The sequence below is a fragment of the Notechis scutatus genome, chromosome Z, assembly GCF_049901735.1.
Source record: "Notechis scutatus isolate UNSWTSFEM ecotype Mainland chromosome Z, rNotScu1.2, whole genome shotgun sequence".
Lineage (NCBI taxonomy): Eukaryota > Metazoa > Chordata > Lepidosauria > Squamata > Elapidae > Notechis > Notechis scutatus.
Window position 1 is genome coordinate 21499330 of NC_142025.1, and position 24273 is coordinate 21523602.

The following is a 24273-nucleotide window of genomic DNA, read 5'->3' on the forward strand; positions in this document are numbered from 1 at the left end:
GGCTTTATATGTATTTTTTTTCTTTAGGCTTGGTCTTATTCTGTCAGAATTAGCTGTCTCTTACTTTAGCTTTCCTGCTCCTAGCCATTGGCAGATCTGGTTGCTATTTACTGTACCTGTTGGCTTTTTATGAGCAGGCTGTGTAATACTTTGCACTGCCATTTCTCTTTTCTGGCTTCATTTGGACTTTCTTAAAGGCCAGCTTGGTTTCTGCTATTCAATAAGCCTTCATGGTGTCCTAGCTTCAGCAAATATTTTTCACTGTCCTTCAGCTAATCTTCCAATGGCCTTTTTCCTTCAACTGTCTGGAGTGCTAGCAACATTTCACCCCCAGCAAGGCTCCTTGGTCTGTCAACATTACTATGTGGATGAAGGGGATGATTTATTGTTTCTGGTCTTCCTATTGAAGGCTTCCAGTTGATAGTTTGAGTCTACCCCAGTTTTTCAATTGTACATCTAATGACTAGAATGCCCAGGTATTAATCATCTTGATGGTGTTTCTGCCACCTAATTTGGACTAAGGTCTTCTTTACTTTCTGATGTATTCATTACAGGCAGTCCTTAACTTACAACAGTTCATTTAATGACTGTTCAAAGTTATAGTGGCACTGAAAAAAGTGACTTATGACCATCTTACACATTTGCAACCATTGCAGCATCCCCTGGTCATGTGATCAAAATTCAGACGCTGGTTCATATTTATGATGATTGCAGTGTCCTAGGGTCACTGCCTTTCTGGTAAGCAAAGTCAATGGGGAAGCCGGTTTCACTTAATAAACCACGTTATTAATTTAACAACTGCAGTGATTCACAAACAACTATGGCAAGAAAATTTGTAGAAAGGGGCAAAATTCACTTAACAAATGTTTCGCTTAGCAACATAAATCCGGGCTCTATTGTGCTCGTAACTTGAGGATTACCTGTGCTAAACTTCTTTACATCAGTGTACCTGGTGTAGTCATCCTGAACGATGCCCAGGTATATGTAGTGAGCTTCTTCATCCATAGTTTTGATGTTATTTCCCCAGGGCATCTTGGTTCTGATCCTTTCCACTATTTTCCCCCTGTTGATGGTAAGGATAGCACATTTGTCCAATCCAAACTCCATTGCAATATCTTGGCTGTATGTCTATGGTGATTCTCAATCACCCAGGTCATGGTTGTCCCAAAAGTGCTTTTTTCAAGAGGCAACTGGATTTTCTGGTTTTTCTTTGAAGACATTTCACTTCTCATCCAAGAAACTTCTTCAGCTCTGACTGGATGGTGGGGAGCTGAAGAAGCTTCTTGGATGAGAAGTGAAATGTCTTCAACGAAAAACCAGAAAATCCAGTTGCCTCTTGAAAAAAAGCACCTTTGGGACATCTTGGCTGTATATTCAGTTTTGATCATTGTTATTTAGAATGTTTATCAAACACTTGTTATTGTCATAAATAGCAAAAGGCAGCAAACATATTTAATACTCATTCCTTGTCCTATTTTCCCCACAACTCTATGAAGTGAATCAGATTTCAAGAGTGACTGGCCTAAAGTCATCCAGCTCATTTCATTTCTAAGGCAGGATTAGAACTCAGTCATCTGACTTCTTCTCTCTTGGTGCCTTAACCATTGGAGATTTACCTAGAAATAAAAGATAAACATGAATTTATATGAAGTAAAAGTAAGACAAAAAAGACAAAAAAGCCATGAAAAGTAGTGCAAGAAAAAGGAAAGATATATACAGAAGTTATTTTTCCACAATAGTTACTAACAAATAACTTATTGATTAATTATCTAAATAATAAATTACCTAAATTTCTTATGGCTGCCTACTCCGAAAGGTCCTGATTTCCAGAATATTTCACTTCAAATGTATGTGACATCTTCTTATATATTTTAAACTTTTTGTGGTTTTTAATATTTTCCCCTTCGTGCTAATAGAAAATGAATTAGGAAATTGTTTTCGGCTGATGATTATATCAGCCTTACAGCTTTAAACTTTTTTCAATCTTTTTTAAATGCCTGTTTTTTCCAGAATTTTGCAAAGGTGCAGGTTTAAGAATAAATATTTGTACCTACATTGGACTAGGGAGGCAGTATAGGCATATTTTGGAATGTCACTCAATATGTTGTTACCTTAGAATGCACCATTGCTTAATTTTCCAGATGCATTTTTTCAGTGTATCTGCTTTCCTGTTTTTTTCTCCTAATCTGAGAAACACACAAATGCAGAATGTATATTTTCTGGTATAGCTAATGCATGAAAATATACCTTGCAATTGAAACACAGCTAATTCCTTATTTGTCAGGGAAGGAACAGCAAAGATATACAAAATGAAAATAATCACATGGTGGGAGTGTTTTTTTTAATGAAAATTATTCTGAAATCATCTTTCTAATGTCAGATGTAGAGTCAGCTGACAGCTTGTGGCTCTGTTCAGATTTATGAGAGGAAGGGGTGCACAGATTTAAAATGCATAATAAAGCCCTTGTTTCGTCATCTGGAAGCAGGGATGGTAGCAGCTCAGGCGAGATGAAAGACTGGTATGTTGCTGTAGCAGAAGGGATGCCTTGTGGCACAAGCAGAGGGCTCCGTTTGCAGCATGGAAGATGCACTGAAGCATACAGCACTAACGTGTTTTCTTTTTTTCTGGAAAGCTAGGGAATAAATGCACGAAGCAGGTATAAAAAAAAAAAACTGAGACTGACAAGCTCACAAGAAGGCTGAAGTTATTGTGTGCGCTCCAGTGCACCTCAGCCGTCTTGGTACCTTCCAGAGAAATCGGTGTAGCTGTATTTTTAGCTTGCTGTGTATTCGGCTTCAATGTGACAACATAATTCTATCTTTACATATATAGGCAGCTTTTACTATGTTTTCCTGTTTTGTGGCAGCTGCAGTTTTCAAAGGATATCAGAGCACTGGTAAGAGTGTACTGTAGCCATTTCTCTGATTTTTTTTTTTTTTTTGTAAGGCATGTGTTTCTTCATAAATTTGCAAGGAGATGAATTGCTAAAGCCTGCAAGTTGCTGAAAGCAAGCTGGATCTGCTGGCTAGCTGAATCTCAATTGCAATAGCTATCCTGTTATCACTTTAATGTATGCCTGTGTTAAAATTTTGCATTTTTTAAAAAGAAAAAGCTTATAATACTTTGTTTGCATTTAATTATTGCTCGCGGTAAAATTTATCAAGCTATGTGTTTTAAACAGCTCGCCTTTTCATCCTTAGCACTTGTTCTTGATCTAATGTTTGTGATTGCATTTAGGCTTGTACAACCTGTCTAATGCTAAAGGCAGTCCATGTTGATTTCTCTGAATGGAGCATGTTATGGTTTAGCAGGAAATGCTGTAATACAGTATCACACACAGGCTGTGTTTGTTTATTTTAAAAGCCTCAGGAAAGGATTCCTTCATTGTCAATTCTTTTTTTTAATTACTACTTCAGAAAGTATTGATTGCAAAGTGTAAAATAATAGTGTTTGTAATTTCTGGGCAGACCTTGAAAATATGCTATTGTTGATAGTGATACAAATAATGTAGTATAAAAGAAATAATGCAAAATTTAAAATAAATGTTTCTTTAAGAATCATATTTTTAAAGTACAAGATGAAAATGATGAAGTATATAAGGAAAAATTACCTTAAGACAGACTGCGTTTCATGCTATGGAGTGCTTGAAAATACTTACCAATAATGTACATTCAGGATATCTTTGAGTTTAAAAAATGGCATTACTGTGAAGAGTATGGAATTTTTATAAGTAACATGTAAGTTTATTCAGAGGGAGGGTGGGCGTTGGCTGGCAACAAAGACATTGCCACTGTCTAGTCATGTTAGATACAGGAATTGTGCCTTTTAGAAAAGCCAGTGGATCAAATGCAGAGGCTTCTTGCTGTTTCTATGTGACAACAAACTGCAAATTTAACCTGTCGATATTTATAGAAACCTAGTCTCTAGTTATAAAAAATATCAAGGGGGGGAGAAGAAATTTTAAAATGTCATGGCGGAAAAATAGTTTATATGTATAATCTCTCTTTTTTTTTAATCACTTGCAGCACTTGCTACAATTTGATAGATAAATATCACACACACACACATACACACACGGGGGGGGGGGATAACATGCTTCCTTTTTGGAGACTTTTCATGCATATTTTTACTATGTTTTCCATGGAAAACAATAATAGAAAAATATTGAAAGAACCCTTAGTAGAGAGCACCTATTTCACTCTTTTTAAATAGGAAGTCCATTTCTGTCAAGGAATTTAACTTTGCCATGTTCGTGCCTCTGAAATAGCATGATGGTTTCCCACTAAATTCTTACAGTGATTTAATTTCTTTTTAAATTTTCTTGCACAGGCATATTCCCAGGATGCTTACCAGAAAGGCAATGAAGCCTACACTGGTAATGCTGTTTACATACCTGAGCCTCCACCAATAAGTTATCCTCGATTAACATATCCAGCTCCTGTCCTGGCATTACCTATGGAGAAAGCACCTCCTGACTTATCACTGGGAAAGCAATCAAATAGTAGAGCTGTACCGACATTAGCACAACCTGAAAAGGCCTGCAGAAAGGAAATACAAGTGCCTCCATCTTCAAAAGATATTGCAAAATCTAACACAGCTGTCTGTGTTTGTAATGAGACCATAAGAACAGTTGTTGTGCCTTCTGAGAACGATGTAGACTTTTCATCAGTTAGAACAAACCACACTAATCCATCACACCAGGCAGACAGTTTCAAGGAACAAACCTCTGTAAAAGCAAAACCACGAGCCACTTCACCTTCCTCTTCGATGTCCACTGCCATTGTACTTCCTCAGACTCCCCTTACAAAACCAACAGATTCCCCAGAAACAGCTAATTATTCTGGAAACTATGAAGGACAGCCAGAAGGAGCTTCAGGTTGGAGTTCTCCTGCTCAGAGTGGAGATTCTCCCTCTGTTAATAATAATCACACCACTTCTCCAAGTGCCCATCATAACATAGACTGGAAAACTTACAAAACCTATAAAGAATATATTGAAAACAAACGCTTTCCCAAGTATGGTTTCAGAACCATACAGGAGAGGCTAGATAGTTTTAGAGCCGCATCTTCACATTCAGTAGATTACTGTATTGGCTCACAGGTACGCTGCAGAAGCACCTCTCATGATAGGAGCTCACAGTCTGTATCTGTTCGGCAAAGGAGTATATCCCAGGAAAGAGTTAAGGATACTGTCTTAATCAAAAGATGGCCAAGAAGTGCTTCGCAAGATACTTTAACTTCACCAGTTATCAGCCCTCGAAGTCGTAGGGCACGCTCCTGGAACTATTTAGGCAGACAAGGTGAAGCAGTGGAAAAGGTTCACAGTGAGGACCTCATTGCAGATTCAAGCACAGCCCCAAAAATTACACATGAATGTACTGGACTTACTGATCAAAATGATCCTCAAGGCATTTATAAAATTTCATGGCAACGTATGTTTCAGGGGTCCCTTAGTGATTCAAATTTTTCTGTGGCTCCTGGTGCTTATCCTTCAGGTGACAGCCAAATAAGCAACCAAGCCTTTCGACCCTTTGCTCAATTCCAGAAAAATTCAACAGATGTAAAATTGCTGCAGCCTTCCAAGGATTTGCCAACCACTGGAGGTTCAAACTCTACAACCACTTTTCAGGAAAGATCACCTCGTTCAACAACTAGAAGCACAAAAATTAGTTCTTTGAAGACCTGTGTACGTTATGCAGCAAAGCCATCATTTCCTTCTAATCAGAGTCTGGAGAGTGCTACAACCACAGACCAAAGAGAAATTAATTATGTGCACTATAGTGGTTTGCCAACTCAACAATCCAGGAAAAATGCAGAAAGTCCACCAGATCCCGAACTAGACACAAGCAAGTCTAATCTTTCTCCCATTTCCTATACATCTTCTGTCAAATTTGTCCCACAAGTTAATGAGCACTTAACTTTGGTTAATTTAGATGTTTCTGTCAGACAAAAGATTCAAAATTTTGAAACAGAAGCTATAAAACAGCCTCAAGTTCAATCAACAGATGAGACAAATGAGGAGGAAGTGGTTTTGCGGGAAAAGTCACCTTCTGGCCATCAAACCCCACAACTTCTGCGACATCAGTCCTATATTTTAGCTGTAAATGGTCAGGACTCTGCCTCTGAGACCACTTGTTGGTTACCCAATGATGCACGGCGAGAAGTTCATATAAGAAAAATAGAAGAAAGGAAAGCCTCTTGTTCCTGCACACCCTACGATTCCTTGGCATCAATTCCATTCATAGGTGAGAAAAACCATTTTTATTTCTCTGAATTTGATACATATTTGGATCTTCCATTTAATCCTTTTGCATGAATACACTGTTTTGTTCAGTGTAATTAGTTTTCTAAACAATAATTTAAAAATGCATTCAAATTCCATGGTGCCTACTACGATTCTTAAACATTCTACCAGCTTATTCTCAGATCAGATTTTCAATCATTTTAGACCACATTTTTGTACACATACAAAAATAAGACCAAAACTAGAGGAAGACCAATGAAGAATGATTCCAGTTTTCTCTTTTTGAGGTCTAATATGGCTAATGTGTAGCATGGTGAGTTGTTTCCCCAGTGTCCTTAATTGTGTAAGATTGTTAAATTGCTTCAAAATTCATTATCAATCATAAAGCTTTGAAACAATAATAATGTCTTACTTTTTTTCTCCAGCATGTGGACTTCACAGCCATTTTCTTAATTGGATCTCTGATAATTTGTGCAGATTATTTTGACTACTTGTTTGAAGCCTTTCGGAATACTGTAGCCATTTCAGAAAAAATCCTGATTTCACTGATGAGCTGCTTTTACAAAGACTTTGGAGTTTGCCTTATTTCTCTTTTGCAACCTGCATATCACACAAAGCGCACATGAGGATTTAGAGCTAGAATAATTATTTTTAAATCATTTCTTATGTTGCCTCTGACTGATACTTGGAAGCAATATATAGTTATATTAATATCTAATAGATAGGAGCATATCCCTGGGGCTTAAGGTTTTGGAGAGCAAAAACTACTATGTTGTAAACTACTTTGGAAGCCCCTTTAAGCTTCTCAAAAGGTTTCTTTTTCAGCAAGACAGACTAAACTCCCTTGGATTTTAGGAGGTAAGGTGCATGGGGAAGTGGCCCTAGCTGTAATATTGAATTATAAATATGTATATTAAAAAAGTTCATTTGGAAATTTTATACTCTGTGACCACCTTACAATAAAACTGCGGTTTAACCTTTAAAGCATCAAGAGGCTTTTTAAAGCTTACCTTTAACTCTCATAATTTTTAGAAGATTTTGTCTAATTGGTTGTGATATAGCTTTATCAGAATATCACACAACGTACTGAAACAAAAGTAGAGTCTGTTCAACATAATTTGATTAGTTTTTGTAAGTAAAACAATGAAGGCTTCTGAAAGATTGGCATCTTAATTATTGGCTGGTCAAAAAGAGGCCATGAAATGACACAAATATTAGGATATTATGGCTTCCTCAGCTATAACCTCCACATTCTACTGCATTACAGATTGGCTAATGTGAAGCTCATTGCAGGAAGACTGCTTTGTGTATTTTGAACAAATGGACAGTGTCTTGGATCAAAGACTTGCATATCAGCTGATGGAACCGTAGACATGTTTCTTTGCCTGATGGTACAATAGAACTAATTTTTATCAACCTTTTTACTTTCAGTTATATATAACTACTGGTAGCTTTGGTTTTGAGGATTCCTTATAATTTTAAAGAGAAATGCTGTTATTCTGAGAAATTGTGCAATGTAATAGCACAGTCTACAATATGGCTTGATTTGGTCCAAATAAAGCATTTCTTGGTCAAGATATTGAATGTGAATGAAGCTTGAAGCATAAAAATAATATGCCTTATTTTGTTATCATTGTTTCTAGAAGCTTATGTTGAGAAGATATATCAAGAACCTATTTTATAGATTATAAAAAATCTTTCTTTTTTTTACAGATATACATTTTGGAGTATAAACCATGTCTCCTTAAATCAGAGCCACCAATTGCTTTGAAACCACAATGCAATATGTGCTGATTTGTTCATACAAGGGCCTTTCACTCTCTGAGCAGTTTGCAAATATCAGCAACACACCATATTAGAATGCACAACACCTAGAAGATATAGATACAGATACAGATACAAATACAGATATAGATATAGATCTTTGGTTATTCGGGTTTTCTCCCACGTAAAATTGGAAGTATTTTGGCGATGTTTCGACGAAATCTCATTCGTCATCTTCAGGCTTGTGTCTTCGGCTTTGTGCTTCTTGGAGTAATGTGAGCTTGCAGCTGTTTTTTCTTTTAACTGCCAGTGGGAGTGCAGCTTGAGTGGGTGGGGCTTGGCTGTGTTATATATATATATATATATATATATATATATATATATATATATATATATATATACATATATATATATATATATATATATATATATATATATATATATATATATATATATATATATTTGTTTTCTTAAGTTTTCGCGGGTACTTACATGTATGGTATTCAGCTTTGTTCGGGTATTTTCCCACGTCATTATAGTTGTGGTTTTAAAGTTGTAGCAACGTTTCGGCAGAATCTCATCTGCCATCATCAGACTTCTGTATTGCGTTCGTCTGACAAACAGAAAATGCCCACACAGCATGAATAAACGAGATGATACCTTCCACCTACCAGCCATTTGGAAACCCGCCCTCATTAACAAACGAGAACCTAACATGAAGAATGACACCAGACCCACACCCACGAGGGCCACACAAGATGCTACCACCACACTTCTATGTAGAAAGCAGACTCACACCCATACAGAAGATAAGACATGACCACGGACCAGAAGCTGTACCGCAATTGCATCACTACCTGCTTCAAACCCATCCAACCCATACATGAAGCGAACTGACACCCAGCATGAAGATGTGGCACGACCACGAACGCGAAGCCAAACAACAGGATCACAGCTCACCAGCTCAAATCCCCCAACAACTAAGACTAACCTGAACACAGCCAAGCCCCTACCTGAACAGAACACACCCCCAGCCAATCAGAACACAGCCAATCCCCCAACCAATCATATCACAGCCAGGCCCCCAACCAATGAGAACACATCCCCAGCCAATCAGAACACAGCCAAGCCCCCACTCAGTCAAGTCGCACTCCCACTAGCAGTTAAAAGAAAAAACAGCTGCAAGCTCACATTACTCCAAGAAGCACAAAGCCGAAGACACAAGCCTGAAGATGACGAATGAGATTTCGTCGAAACGTCGCCAAAATACTTCCAATTTTATATGGGAGAAAACCTGAATAACCAACATACATACATACACACACATATATATATATATATAAATTATCACAAGACAAAATGCTCACGTTCACAGTCTTGGTTTCTTTATAATTCTGTCTTACATATGGAAGCTACAATGAGAAGCCCTAATTGCTATTTCAAAGTTAGGCTTTTTATTATTTTGTGGAACTATTTTATATTTTGACTATTTCTAGAACTCTGACAACCTTTCAGAACATTTAAGCTTCAGAATATGAAGGATGGCTTTGGTGGCAATAGAAACTACAAGATGCTGGATATGTACAGCCTATGACAAATTATATCGGCAGTTACTAGATGCTATAATCGGCATGTAGCATAGCAGATGTTGATATTTCAGAGATTATGTTGTGGATTTGATTATTTTAAAAGGTTCATTGGGTAATTTTAGCTTCTTAGATTTTCTGTAAGAATAATTCTCTTCTTTTGCAGAAGGTTCATTATAATAAATGGGGTTGCTATTTTGGGTGAACTTTAAAATAGTTTTATTTTACTGTTGCATTCATTTTGAAATCTTATTTATGCCAGCCAATTGATAGTCTGTCTATTAAAAAGGTTGGTCTATCTAAAAGATTTTGACAAATTTCTTTTATTTAAAATATAGATAGCCCTGTTATTAAAAGCTTTTCTAATGACACTGTATTGATTCAACTGAGTCTTTATTCAATTCAATATTTGTCCAAATCTTGTATAAATGCATATTTTGCCTATAATAATATAGTTGCTAATGAATAGATTCTTAGACTTTAAAAGAAGAAGAAATAGTACTTTTACTATTATAATTGCAAGCAGTTCTCATATACAGTGTGTCCAAAAGTACCTTCAGAACATTATGTTATACCAATATGTATTCTGGATACGGCTGGAAGACCCTCCTAGCTTTTCCATATTGAGCAAACACTTGTCCCTTTTTTACTAAAATATACTAATTTGTTGTATACCTTTTGTAGATGAGCTGACCAGTCCAAGTATTGACCTGGACATCACCCACATTCCAGCTTCTGCTGTTATTTCGCCACCTCCTTCACGAGCAATGGCTACCACCAGTGCTGTTCCTTTGAGTTGTACTGCTCTTGTACCATTTATTCGACGTCAACTGTCTTCTGGCCATGGTTAGTATAGTGTTTCAAGCTGTTTTACCTAAATTCAACAACACCTGCTTATTTTAATAGATGGGGATTTGCTTTTGCTTTGGTTACAGAATCAATTAGGACTAGTGTCCTAGATGATCAATTTCCTGGAAAAAATGAAAGGTCCAAATCTTATGGTGAAGGACTCGATGACTATAAAGAAGGAAAAGGGTAAGAATACCTATAAAAATATAAATGTGCTTCACTGGATGTCTTATTTAGGAATTTTGTATAAAAAAGTACACTAAAATATCTACCTTACATCTATAGGGTCATAAAGCATTCACCAAGCTTAAAGGCAATTAAGGTCAGTTACTTTATTTTCAATATTTATCTGCTGTGTAAATAACATTAGTATTGCATGACTAAGCATTAAATTGCACCTAGGTTTGTGAGAATATGGTTAATTGTGGGGTGTTTCTTTTTTCTTTTTGGATTAATGTCCAAGCTTAGTGGACAGATGTTGCTGACTTTTGCCAATTAAAAATATTAGATAGCATTTGATGAAAAAGTTCTTTTTTGGCTAAAGACAGGACAGCACACTCTGTAATTAACTTAAGAATTGTTACTACTTCCTTGTGCATCAAAAGAAAACCAACTGATTGAGATATATGACAGGCCTTTTCTGTAATTCATTGAGCTGCTGGCTGACTGGAATGTACTGTTCCATTAGTGTTAAGTTCCTCTTCATGCTAGTTGTCTGTATTACCACCTGACAGATGAAAGGGAGAGAAGAGGAAGACTTGAATTATTAGAGCATGCTGAACCTGGTTTGATTATGTTTTCTTTAGATTCCAAATAACGAAGCATCTTCAGAAAATGCAGGATTCAGAAAAACATCTGCTTCAGAAGTCTTTTGTGACACCGCCAAAGAAGGATATCTTCATTTTCGGCAGCTGGTTACAGACAAGGGGAAGGTACAGTTTTTCCAAACCAAGCTAAGTGTAAAATCTGCCTTCTTATACATATTCAAATGTTTTCAGGTGCCTACAGGTTTTTCATTTTCTATGAAAAATACTAGAAACTTGCTTGTTTTTCTTTTGGCAGAAACTCAACTTTTCAAACTTTCCCGTTAATCTGCATAGACCTGGTACAGTTATTGCAATCTTCCTGTTCTTGAACTGTTAAAACGAACTTATAAACATTAAACACTATTAAATGATTCTTTGCAACTCAGTGCTCTGCAATTCCATTGCTTATCTTACTGATATTTTCACCATAAGAGATTTTTTGGGCTACGGACACAGATAAATTATTAGGATATTTTTTATGTTTGAATGTAAAAATTCTAAGTGATATAAAAACAAGTCTTGTCTATTTGTACTCCTTGATAATTTGTCATTTTTGATTCAGAAAATATTCAATTGGCATTATGACAAGTAACCTATTAAAAAGCTTATATCAGCTTAGAGTGCTTTAAAGCATTGGCCCCCAACTTTTTGGGCACCAGGGACCAGTTCCATGGAGAAGGGCTTTTCCACAGACCTGCAGGGTTGTGGTTTTGTATGCTGCCTGCATTTCGCAGATGGGGGTTTGCTTGTTTGCACGGCCCAGTTGCTGGCATGTTACAGTCCGGTGCTGGTGCTGATCAGGGTTGGAGACCCCTGTTTTAAATCACTTTCAGAGCAGTTTGCAAATATCAGCAAATTGCCCCCAACAATCTAGGTCCTCATTTTACCAATCTCAGAAGGTTGGAAGGCTGAGTCAACCTTGAGCTAGTTGGGATCAAACTCCTAGCAGTGGGCAGAGTTTGCCTGCCATACTGCATTTTAACCAGTGTACCATGGCTGCTTGCTTGGTGACAGTGTTTTTTATTATTATCCATTTATCAAATTTCCACACCACCCATCTCACCAAAGTAGGCAGTTTACAAAGTTTAACACATAATATACTGGGCACACTCCTCTTGTTTTCTTAAATAAATATTATTCTTCATCCTATTTTCTAGAGAGTTGGTGGAAGCATCCGCCCATGGAAACAGATGTATGTCATCCTCAGAGGGTGTTCATTATACTTATACAAGGATAAAAAAGAACCAACTATGCTTTCTGAGGAGGAACAGCCCATCAACATCAATGCTTGTTTAACAGACATTTCATATAGTGATACCAAAAAGAAACATGTGTTTCGGCTTACTACATCAGACTGTGAATACCTGTTTCAAGCTGAAAATAGAGACGACATGCTGGCATGGATTAAGGCTATACGTGAAAACAGCAATGAGGAGGTTGTGTTCTTGTTAAGAATTTATCCTACTTACTTATATTTTGCAGAGATCGTGTTTTTCCAGACTCATTATGCAATTCCACATGGTAACCCTGACATGCTACAAATATTATCTAATGGTATTAAAAATCCATAATCTCACAGGCTTTTTATAAAGTTGAATGAGATTTCAGTGTTCCTACCAGAGAAATAATACATCCATTAAAATGTGAGAAAGTAATATTGGTAAGAGTCTATATGAAGCAAAAAGAATCATTACATCTTTGACATTGGCCACACTATTCCAAGTAGATTATGGTTCGGCTAACATGAAATACAGTTCATTTAGATTGACAGGATTTAAGCAAAACTGGAAGAGCCTTAAGGTACAACTAGCCAAATGTAGTTTGCACGATCCTCCCTTCCCTTCTCTTCTGTGACTGAGTCTACTCCGGCACCTTTCCCTTGATATTCCTTATTTACACTGCATTTGGATTCAGTTGTGCTGGGCACTTCCCCATTTTTCTTGTGTGTAGCCATTCTCTTATGCCTTGCACACATCTGAGGGATGTCCTGCTCCTGTCCCAAATATGGCTAGTTAAGTTTTCATTTGTGCAGTTGTGCAAATCAGAAATTCCAAAATAATTCTCTATTCATTTTGCAGGACACAGGTGTCTCGAGCAGGGATCTAATTAGTCAGAAGATTAAAGAATACAGCACAATTATGGGGTAAGCCACCACAGTACCATTTGAGAGCTCAGTTAGTCAGTACATGGATTTCCTGCTTTTAAATATTTTTTTTTCAGTGCTTCTAGTGGCAAAACTGAGCCACTTTCAAAACCATCCCGACCGAGCCTAATTAAAAGACAGACATTCCTTGGCACTAAAACTGAGCAAAGAACTCAGAGTCCACATTCTCCTAAGGAGGAATCAGAAAAGAAATTCCTTACGAAAGGTATTGTATATTGAATATAAGAATACTATTACTTACTCTAGGTTTTCCTATTATACTGAAGGAAGCCTGATGGTGAGGACACTAAGTGTCATGGGGTTTGGAGTTTCATCCATTATTAAGAGAAGTTCATTTAATAAACATCCTATGCATTGATAAGTAATGATGAAACTCCTTTTGTGCTGGGAACTTTTGATTATTCCTTGTTTATAAGGAAACTCCAGATAGAAACAATCTGGAAAATAATGATTTGAAATGTGCATGCTGTGGGGTAGAATTGAAAAGGGAGTGGGAAAGAGTATGGGATGAAGTAGACTGAAAAGGGCAAATGGAGGGAAGGATACCTATATAAAAAGGATAGAACCATTTCATTCTGTAGTTGTGATAATTCCATATCATTTTGGGAAAGAAAGTTGATAAATACAGAGTATCTTCTGTTTTGTTATGAAGTCACGAAGCTTTGGAGATATTTGCAATCTTCTGTCAAGGAAAGTGGAAATGGCAGTGGGATCGGTAGGAATAAAACCATCATTCTCTGATTACTATACTCAGAACTACAATTTTGTTTTTCATTGTAGCAATTTTTGATGCAGCCAGTTTTATAAAACGAGGCTGCTTGTTTACATCTAATTGTTTTCTTATTTATATAAATGTAATAAATATAGCATGCTCTTTTGCTAAGTATTTTAATTAGGTTTCATAAGAATATTGCATTATTTTTTTTAAAAATTACTAGCTTAGGTAGTTACTTGAAAGCCAGAAGAGATATTTAAGTATGGATACTCGGTTAATAAGGAATATATCCCCCTCCAAAAAATAATTATATCTTAAAAGTAAATCTTAACATAGTTTAATACAGATAAGAACCCCTACTTGAATTACAGTTCAATATATGAATTTGTACCACATTCAAAATGTGGGTTTCTGTCTGTGTAAAGTTTGTATTTTAATTTTACAAGACTTCTAAATTAAAATAGATTTAGTAGCACGGACAGAGTTCTCAATTTCATTTTATGGTTCATAATGTGCTAACCATGCTTCTTGATATTTACGCTTTGCTGAGAGTTTAATAGTGATATTTCAAGCTTTTAAAATGACATTTATTTATTTATTCAATTTCTACAGCCACCCATCGCAACCAAGTGACTGAATAATGTATTCAGGCATTCAAAATCAAGCAATGATACACTGGAAATTACATGAGATTTGTAAAATCCTTGTTTACTCATTTGTAGTCTTTTACTCTTTTCTTCTTCTTTATTTATATATATTCTCTTCTCGGTATGTGAGTGTATACAAATACACATATGTACATAAGCATGAGCACATGCATATAAACATGCACACACACAAATACACATACAAACATCATTTTGTTGATTGTGTCGATATATAAATTGTAAATTGTTTGATTTATGTACTGTTCATATAGATTGCAGGTGCTACCAAATTTGATTCTGTTCAGAGTTAATATAATTGCTAGACATTGGTTGCTAAGGTTGTGGTTAACCTGTGGCCTGATTGTGGAGAAGCTGTAGTCTCTAGTCTGTTTCAAGATTTAAATGTACTAAGTATCTTATACGCATTATTATTTTGATGGTGCATTTGATCATTATATCCAGTTATACTCCATTAGCTTTCTGAAGGTTTTAAATGACTTGTTTTCCTTTTTGTTCTTCCTTGAAGAAAAAGATGAGACAAGCCCACCCAAAGATAAAGGTATATGGCGAAAAAACATTCCAAGCATCATGAAAAAAACATTTGAAAAGAAGTCATCTGCCGCTTGCACATTTGGTGTCAAACTAGTTGATTGCCCCCCAGCAGAGAGCAATAAGGTATTTTTTTTAAAAAAAAATTGAAGTCATGCATATTGATAATTTCTTTGAAAAATATTATTCAAGAGACATAGATAGTGAATACGAACTTTCATTCCCTTTTGGATTTTTCAGTATATTCCAAGAATTGTTGAAATATGCTGCAAGCTAGTTGAAGAGAGAGGTCTTCAATATACTGGTATTTATAGGGTTCCAGGAAATAATGTTGCCATCTCAAATTTGCAAGAAGATCTGAACAAAGGAATGACTGACATTGATCTTCAAGATGATGTGAGTTCTGCCCTCTCTGTTTTAAATTCTCGTGGTATTTCTTTTTAATGACAATGTTTTGTTTGCTTAATTTTTAGAAATGGAGAGACCTGAATGTCATAAGTAGTTTATTGAAGTCCTTTCTCCGAAAGCTTCCAGAACCACTTTTTACTAATGGTAAGTTTTGATTCAAAGTAGAAGAAAAAACTATTGAATAAGACACATCACGTAACTTATCTGTGATAAATTAAACAAGAAGACAGTTTTGTTAGAATTCAGTTAAGCATTGTTTTCCTTAATTTTAGTATTGCTTAGATATATCAGGATTCCTTTCCATTTCTCTTAAAAAGACAAGGATGGATTATTTGCTCAGAGGTATATATTATTGGCTTATATGCAGAAAGCACAGGTTTTATTTTACTTAGCCTGGAAAATATATCTTTGCAAGCTACCTTGAGCTGACATGTGTAAATAGGCGGCAATATAAATTTTCTAAATGAATTTTTTTAAAAAATATTGAAGCTGATGCATATGACTTATAACTGCTATGAACAACTATTGCTAAGCAGAATAAATAGTTCCAGGTTGCTGCAATTGCCAGTTGTTGGACTTTTCATTACATTTCTTCAGGTATTCTCATATACAGGTTGTAGCCAATAATTCAAATACTATATGGTCCTCCCAGTCACATATTAACCTGTAGAGTGCATCCATTTTCTATCTCTATAAACAAGACAAACAAATGAAAATGTCTTGAACCCCAGTGGATTGCGATATGTGGCTGGGGAACTGGATTTGAGTGGATGAGTCATAAATTACATCAGAAGTTAATGGTTGGGAATTAAATATTAAAAATACATTAGAATTACTTTCTTGCCTTCTTTTAATGGCCCTATTTCTGTGCACTTGCTGCTAATATACAGTCTTTGGGATACTGGGTTTTTCTAGTTACTTGTTTCAGCATGAGAAAAAAAACACACAAGGAATAATTTCTCTATGGCAAGATCAGAGGTACTTGTGTGGATTATTAAAACAAATTGGCAACAACTAGATGAAATACATAGTAGGATAGATAAACGTCAAATAAAAGCCACTTTGTATATGTTTGAAATGGCATTTCTTTATAAATGCAAATCATATCATGCTTTTCATCACACAGCATCTGTTTATATCCATATTTTTGCAAAGTCGTATTTTTGAACTTTTTTACAGAGGATCCAGGCTATACACATTGGTTGAAATAAGTTAGAGTAAGCAAAACATTGTGTTACTCTGGTGACGCAAGTCCATTGTTTATGCTTAGTTGGTCAACTTTTTCCTCCAGAGGGGTTGTAATGCAAGTCTTGCAATAAAATTATTTTCTTTCTCATTAGAGAGATATGCATCTTTCATAGATGCCAACAGAAAGGAAGATCCTGTTGAGCGACTAAAAACATTGAAAAACTTGGTAGGTTGCTTTTGATAGAGATTGAAGCAGATACCATTGTTATGTTTTGGGATTATTTTAAAATTTTATGCTGATATCATCCATTTCAGATCCATGATTTACCTGAACATCATTATGAAACACTTAGATTTCTCTGTGCCCATCTGAGAATTGTGGCAGAACATTCAGAAGAGAACAAGGTAACTTGCGCACGCAAAACGTAGTCAACCAAACCGGTAGTAACACCAGTTGAATTCCATCCCTGGGTGAACATATAGGAAAACCAGTAGTGTAAGAATGTATTTGGGGGGTGAAGAAGCAAAGACTGCCATTATCCTTGAGAGAAAAATAAATCTTATTAAGTTGCTTCCCATGTAGAAATAACGCAAACAAGACACCTAGTCTCATAGGTCAAAGCTATTTTAGTTGTCTTTTTCTTAAGGTGTGTACCTTGATCTGCAACGTTTGTGGAAAAACATTATTGGGTTTTGTCGGTTCCTTTTCTTTCCACATATATTGGATAGACAGATAATGTGCTTAGGTACACAGAACCCATAGCTCCTCCATTATATGGCTAAGAAGCAGTCCTGTAGTTACAGGTTTAAGATTTATTGCAGGAAAAAACAGTGTACTATAGTCCATAGGAAAATCACCTGCTCAGGATTTAATTAAAGATTCATAACATGTTGAGATTTTGATGTACTTAGATTGAGGAGAAGAACGGATTCAACCAGACTTCTCTTTCTAGATCCTGGTTTATGAACATTAAAGGATTATTAGATTCAGGAACAGAGTAAAAAGAGCAAGTTGTCCTGATCTGGTATATAAATCAGTTTTATACACTGATCAGCTTTTATTTTGAATTTTCATTCTAATGAGGAAGTTCAGGTTAATTTAGCAAAGTTGGTTGCTACTGTTAGATGCTTCTGCTTTTTAAAGAGACATACACATTTATGTAAGTACAATGATGTGCCGTAAGTACAATCATTTTCTTTATTCTTTAGATGGAACCAAGAAACCTGGCAATAGTATTTGGTCCAACACTTGTGAGGACATCTGAAGATAACATGACTAATATGGTTACTCATATGCCAGATCAATACAGAATTGTAGAAACACTTATCCAAAAAGTAAGTGAATTCATTTCATGTTGTTAGACAGATTATTCAGACAGAACTTTATCTTTAGTTAGACCAGTCTGGATTTTGATTTTTTCATAAATTGCTACTTATCTCTTCAATGTCCACTTTTTAATTCTTTCATTTCTGGGGAGTTTTTCACTTCTTTTATTTTGAATTGTAGCATGACTGGTTTTTCGCAGAAGATGATGCTGAACAACCTTTTGTAAGTACTAACCTTAACTAAATGGATGCTTCTCCTGTTTTAATTCAGAGCATACAAATGAATATATGATTTTTGCCCTCTCCACACCAAAACATACCAAAGGTTTTATCCATGAAATAATGGAAATAGCATATAAAAGGAAGTTGTAAATTTCTCTTCCAGGATAGTTTTTTCTCCGTTTAATATGCCAGCTTGAATATTTTTCTTTTTCCTTAAATGTCATATAGGAATATTGACATTCTTTTCAGTTCTCGGGTGACTAATTTTTCTATATACTGTTGAATCATGATGAAACCACTGACTGTGACTTGATGATGAAGAAATCTTTGTTTATTAACTATAGACAGGAGTTCAGGAAGCAAACACAGTAGAGTCTCAGCCAGTGCCAAGCATAGATCATTTACTCAGCAACATTGGAAGGATTGGAGTATATCCTGGAGATGTATCAGGTAACTCTTGCCTGGACAGTTTGTAGGTTAGAAAATTCTCTCTTCTGATGATCTATTATAATGGTCTCCTTTTTCTTTCTTTGCTAATAAACTCAATTTCTCCCTTTATCTACATGATCTTAGGTGTATTATTTAAAGGTCAGCAGTGAGTTGAGCATGTTGCATGATGTAGGTTGGAATGCTTTCTCAGCAACTAATATAATTCTTAGACCATGAGAACAGCATGTTCACTAGTGTATCATTGACCATGGTTACCCATGTACTTTTTAACATGACATGGATAAGGTACCTACTACTTTGTAAGTCATTGAGAAGAAGGCAGAAAGCTTTAACTTCTACACACTGTTCTAATGGTAGTAATTTTTTAAACTTGGGAAGGCAAATCAAGATTTTGAAATTCATTTTGCTCGACTAATAAGTATATATTTCCAAATTATATTGCAACTAATTATGTTTGTTCATTATTAAATGCTTTTTCTCCTTTATGACTGCCACCTTATTATTCAGCTAAGTAATAATACTGCAAACTGCCACCATACTTGTCTCACTAAATATGTTTTTATCCGAAATGTTATTCCTTTGTCTCTAGCTTGTGTTTTAGTTTATAGACAACTTTTTTCAGCATATTATTGAAACAGCCCCTCTATCCTGATGTTGAAATAGGAGAAGTGGGAGGAGTCTATCACACGGTGATGTCACTAGTGGACTCTGTGGTGTCACTGATGGACAACTGGAACTGTAGGAAGAAGGAGGATTGTTGCCCACATTGTAGCTGCCTTGTCTGCAGAAATCCCCGTTTCTTGTAAATGCACAAAGGACTAGTTGATCTGTACTGTAAATTTATCCTTTCAAGAGTATTTGAACAGATCAATACTACTTTTTAAAAGTATTTCTGCTGTTTCTTGTTACTTCTGAAGCAGACCCTGAGGAGAAATAGCATGGTATGGTCCACTGGTTTTTCTAGTCATTAGCCATGTGTCAAAAGGGGCATGGCATGGGGTTCAGCTCATTAATTTTCCAGTGAGGTCACTCTCCTGGCAAGTTGGAGAATGCCTTTTAGTTACTCTGCTAGCCCCTCCGTACCCCCTTTCTAATTGTATAACCTCTGTTGTTTTATTTTGCCGAACAGTACAATTATGGTATCCATTTTTCATTTCATAATAACGCTTCTGTTTTTGAGATGAGTACAAAACTGATGGCTGTGGAAAAAAAAATCTAAATAATGATAAATTCTTAAACAAATAGCTCGGAGGAGCACTGAAATGTTAACTGGGGCTTTTAAATCCATAAAGCCCAATATAATTTGACAGCATACAAACAAGAACTGCAAAAAGAGAATTTTAACAATTGTTTCAGTAAGCGGTCTAAGGCACGAAAAGATAACGCTTTAAATGTACATTTCATTTGCTGGAATGTACAGAGTGCAGTCCTGAAAAAGGTCCCCCAGCTGCGGTTTTGCAGGGCCGTGCGCTTAGAGCATTAAATAAATATTAGTATTTCTGTTTTAGAAGAAAGGGCTTTTTTGCCATTTCTGTCATTGAGCTGATTCTGCCTCCAACTCACAGCATCTTTTCATGGTGGTGGCTTTCTGTGGTGCAGCTTGCATCTTCGTGAGCAATTACTATCCACTGTTCTGATTATTTAATTTTTCTGTTATCTGTTTGCTCTCACCTTTTGTTGTGCTTGTCTTCTTTCATACTTCAGCATTGTCTAGAGCAAAAACAAAACTTTGTGCCATGTTGACTGAAGTGATGTTTTGGTGTTTTTTTCCCCTCCCCTATAGATTCAGCTACTGGTGACTCTGCAAAATTTAAGGTAAAACATTCACCTGTATTTTTACAGGGTTGAGCCTATATATTGCAATGTTGAGAGAGGGCTTACAGGCTTATTTTTAGTAGATCTCTCATGGGCTGTTGACAAAAAATGGCTTCTGACAATAAAGAGCTTCTCTTCTTTGTATTAAGACCCTTGGAGCTTTGAATTGGGCTCTGGTTTTTTATACATGAATTTAAATGACTCACCCACTGTACTTCTTGGGCCTGATTATTAGCGGTAAGAAATATGTCATTCACTTTAATGTTGCTATGTGTAAATACAATATGCGTAATCTTGTTTCATTAGCATGACTAGAGGCAACTATTAATTTTAAAGATAGATTGTGGGAAAGAGGTTAAGAGGTTAAATCCCGTTATCCTGAAATGCTCTGAATGAAAGATTATACAGGTTTACATTGAAAAATATATGATTGGTGGCATACAATGTAAGGGATGTTATATAGGTATTTGTATTCTTAGTATCTTAGTTTATGAGTCTTTTGTAAATGAAATCTGCACAAATCTTGTATTGGAAACATAGAATATATTGTAAAATATTTCTAAAGCAATATAAAACGAGTTTTGTAAAAAAAAAAGTGAATGATAGATCAGAATTAATGTTAATTAGTTTGAGACACTCAATTGCAAATTTTGACTAAAATAAAGTCACTCAGTCAAAATTGCAATCCTGATTAATGTTAATTGGTACTTTGGTGAATAATCAACTACATTTTAAGACTATAATGGCAAGGTTATTTTTAATTTGGCACTGCTTCAGAAAAAAAGGTGCTACATTCATTTCACCTTAGGCCACTGTGCTTTTACAAATTATAAATGATTGCATTTAAAGAAAAAAAAAAGCTTCTATATCACAGCAATTGTCCAAAAGCACTAGTATAGGCAAACTAAAGAGATTGTTTTGATAGCAATCTGGTTATGGCTATGCAAGGCTGATCAGGCTCATAATAACAGTGCATTTATAATTGGTGAGATTTCCTGAAGAGTCCTAAGCCACAGGTCAAGAAACCATGGCCTATGTAATTGATATGTTATGGTGCTAGAGCAGTTTTGTTTAGAACAACTCAGCGGTGACAGGTAATAACATATATCTCAGTTTCACATACATAAAATTTTGCATTGGAAGATTTGTAAAGAAAATATTTGGAACCACAACTATGATTATTTTTTTTAAAAAAAATCATGATGCTTATAATGGGTTTCTTTCCATACAGGGTTCTTGGGGATCTGGAAATAATCAATACAGCAGAGAGCTACTCAAGTCCTCTATATTTGCCACAACCAGTCGCAAGCGGAAAAAAGCAAAAGACAAACTGCAACCCAGCAGCTCTGAAGATGAGTGGGATAGTGTTTTTTTCATGAAGGAGCCTGCAGAGCTCCATTGTAATGACTCCCCAAAAGAGGACACACCTAAAACTGAGCTGGAGAAGGAAACCACAGCAGGAATAGAGAGAGCAGGATTTCCGAAAGAAAAGGAAGACTGTGTGAACAGTCCTTCTGCTACAAGCAAGGATGAAATGTTGCTAAGGAAAGAGAATTTGTCCTCTGAAGAGCCCTCAACATCTTATATTCAGAAATACAGGAGATCCCCAAATCCCATCTCTTGGAGAAATGCACAAAAAGATAACCATAAACTCCCTAATTTCCAGATTGCTTCTGTGTTGGAAGAAACCATTTTGGACTCGGGCACTACCCTCAGCTGCACTTCACAAGCTTCTCTGCAAAAAGTCTCCAGTAAAAGATTAGGGGACCCTGAAAGTAAACGCAGTGAATTTTTTACTGCTGATGTTGGCTCCATCACTTCAGGTTACTCCACAACATCCTCCACTGCATATTTAGCTGGTGTCGATTCCACCGTACTGGGTACTGAAGTGCTTCACTCAGTGACGGAGAGTACAGGAGAAGAGGCCGATGATGAAAGTAGTGAACTGATCAGTGAAGGTCGCCCTGTAGAAACAGACAGTGAAAATGATTTTCCTGATTTTGCAGCAAGTTCTGTGGATAGGTTGTTCAGGGAGAAGACTCACGACATGGTAAAGAACCTTAGAAGGAACTCTGAAGAAAGTGAAGTAAGTTGTTCAGGAGGAATTTCAACACCAAAGTTAGACAGTCGCAGACTTTTCAATTCATACAAACTTATTGAATGTGATACTCTATCTCGGAAAAAGTTGGCCAGGTACAAAATGGAAAGTGAAAGTTTAAGGGATGCAAAACACAAAGAGGATATAAAGAAAGGAAAGATGGACAACAGCTTAATCACATCAACAAGAAGTGAACCTGTCAAACAGGAACCTACATGGAAACTCAAGATTCCAGACAGATTAAAACTGCATCTCAAATCATCTGCTGATGATATGCTTGGAACTGGCAATCAGAAGTCAAGCCTTGCAGAGAGCTCCAAAAGAAAAAACATCAGGCGAAGGCACACACTAGGAGGACAGAGAGATTTTATTGAATCGAGTGTCCTGAATGCATGGCAAACTCAAGAAAAATACCCAAGCCTGGAGAAAGACACTTCAGCTCTAAACTGGCTGAAGGCAAAATCCCCATCTCAGCAAACAATGATTTCAGAGTATGTTGCACAAGAGCGTCTGCGGAGTAACCCAGTGGACCTTAAAATAAATAAAACTGAAAAGGTGAATGTAAGCCAATTAGATGATTCCTCAAAGGCAGAATCCTCATTTTCTGCAGAGTTATCATCAGGAGGGGATAGTACCACTTCTTCTGGTAGTTCTTCCTCTGAAGCCTGGTACATAAAACCCATGGAGTACTCACTACTCTAGACCATTTCAATGGAGAAAGCTACCAAACTATGAGTGAAGTCCATCAGCCTGGCTGTTGATGCTCATCCTCATAAGTTATCTGAGACCCTAGAGATTATGTCTCAATTCTACTAGTCTCTTTGACACAGTTAAATAGCCGCCGCCACAGTTTAGCAGTGTTTTTTCTTTTTTCTTTTCCTCGGTTGTTCTGTATGCTTTTCCCCATCCCACACACAGTGTTAGTGTGCACCATGCATATTGCAGCTACAATATTATTAGTCAGAAGAAAAAAATAATTATTTTTATTTTAGTCATTAACAAGTGCCTCATCATTTTTTTAAAAAAAGGTTCATTTGATTTGTTAAGGTGCCATAATAGTTGTTATATTTAGATATTTATGTTAACTGTAAAGAACAAATTGCTGCATTTTATTGTAGAGACTGAAAGGGAGAATGTAAACCAATTAGATGATTCCTCATTTCTTGCAGAGTTATAATCAGGAGGTAATAATGCCAGTTCTCCTGAAAATTCTTCTGGACCCTGGTCTATAATACCCACTGAGTACTTGGATTTCTAAATCACTTAAGAGGGGAAAAGCTACCAATATATGAACAATGATGTTCACCCTCATAAGTTATCTGGGTCCAGGAGGATACAACTTGATCTACCAGAACTGTTGACATAATTAAATGGCCACCACCACAATTCAGTAGCTCTCTCTCTCCTCCCTTCCCCACCCCTATCTTGTTCTGTGTTGCCCC

General features: G+C 36.2%; 1 protein-coding gene across 1 annotated transcript in view; it reads left to right on the forward strand.

The window, feature by feature from the left end:
* The window catches only part of ARHGAP21 (Rho GTPase activating protein 21), a 50357-nt gene extending 26596 nt beyond the window's left edge, over positions 1-23761 (forward strand). The window contains exons 6-23 of the mRNA XM_087947302.1: positions 4331-6245; positions 10279-10440; positions 10530-10629; positions 10729-10765; positions 11250-11375; positions 12407-12685; positions 13328-13392; positions 13470-13618; positions 15302-15450; positions 15565-15720; positions 15798-15876; positions 17073-17146; positions 17236-17325; positions 18130-18255; positions 18428-18469; positions 18813-18918; positions 20702-20733; positions 21965-23761. Of these exons, the coding sequence (XP_087803428.1) occupies positions 4331-6245; positions 10279-10440; positions 10530-10629; positions 10729-10765; positions 11250-11375; positions 12407-12685; positions 13328-13392; positions 13470-13618; positions 15302-15450; positions 15565-15720; positions 15798-15876; positions 17073-17146; positions 17236-17325; positions 18130-18255; positions 18428-18469; positions 18813-18918; positions 20702-20733; positions 21965-23533 (5256 nt within the window). The 3' untranslated portion in view covers positions 23534-23761. The remainder of the gene's footprint in view (positions 1-4330; positions 6246-10278; positions 10441-10529; positions 10630-10728; positions 10766-11249; positions 11376-12406; positions 12686-13327; positions 13393-13469; positions 13619-15301; positions 15451-15564; positions 15721-15797; positions 15877-17072; positions 17147-17235; positions 17326-18129; positions 18256-18427; positions 18470-18812; positions 18919-20701; positions 20734-21964) is intronic.
* The last annotated feature ends 512 nt before the right edge of the window (positions 23762-24273 follow it).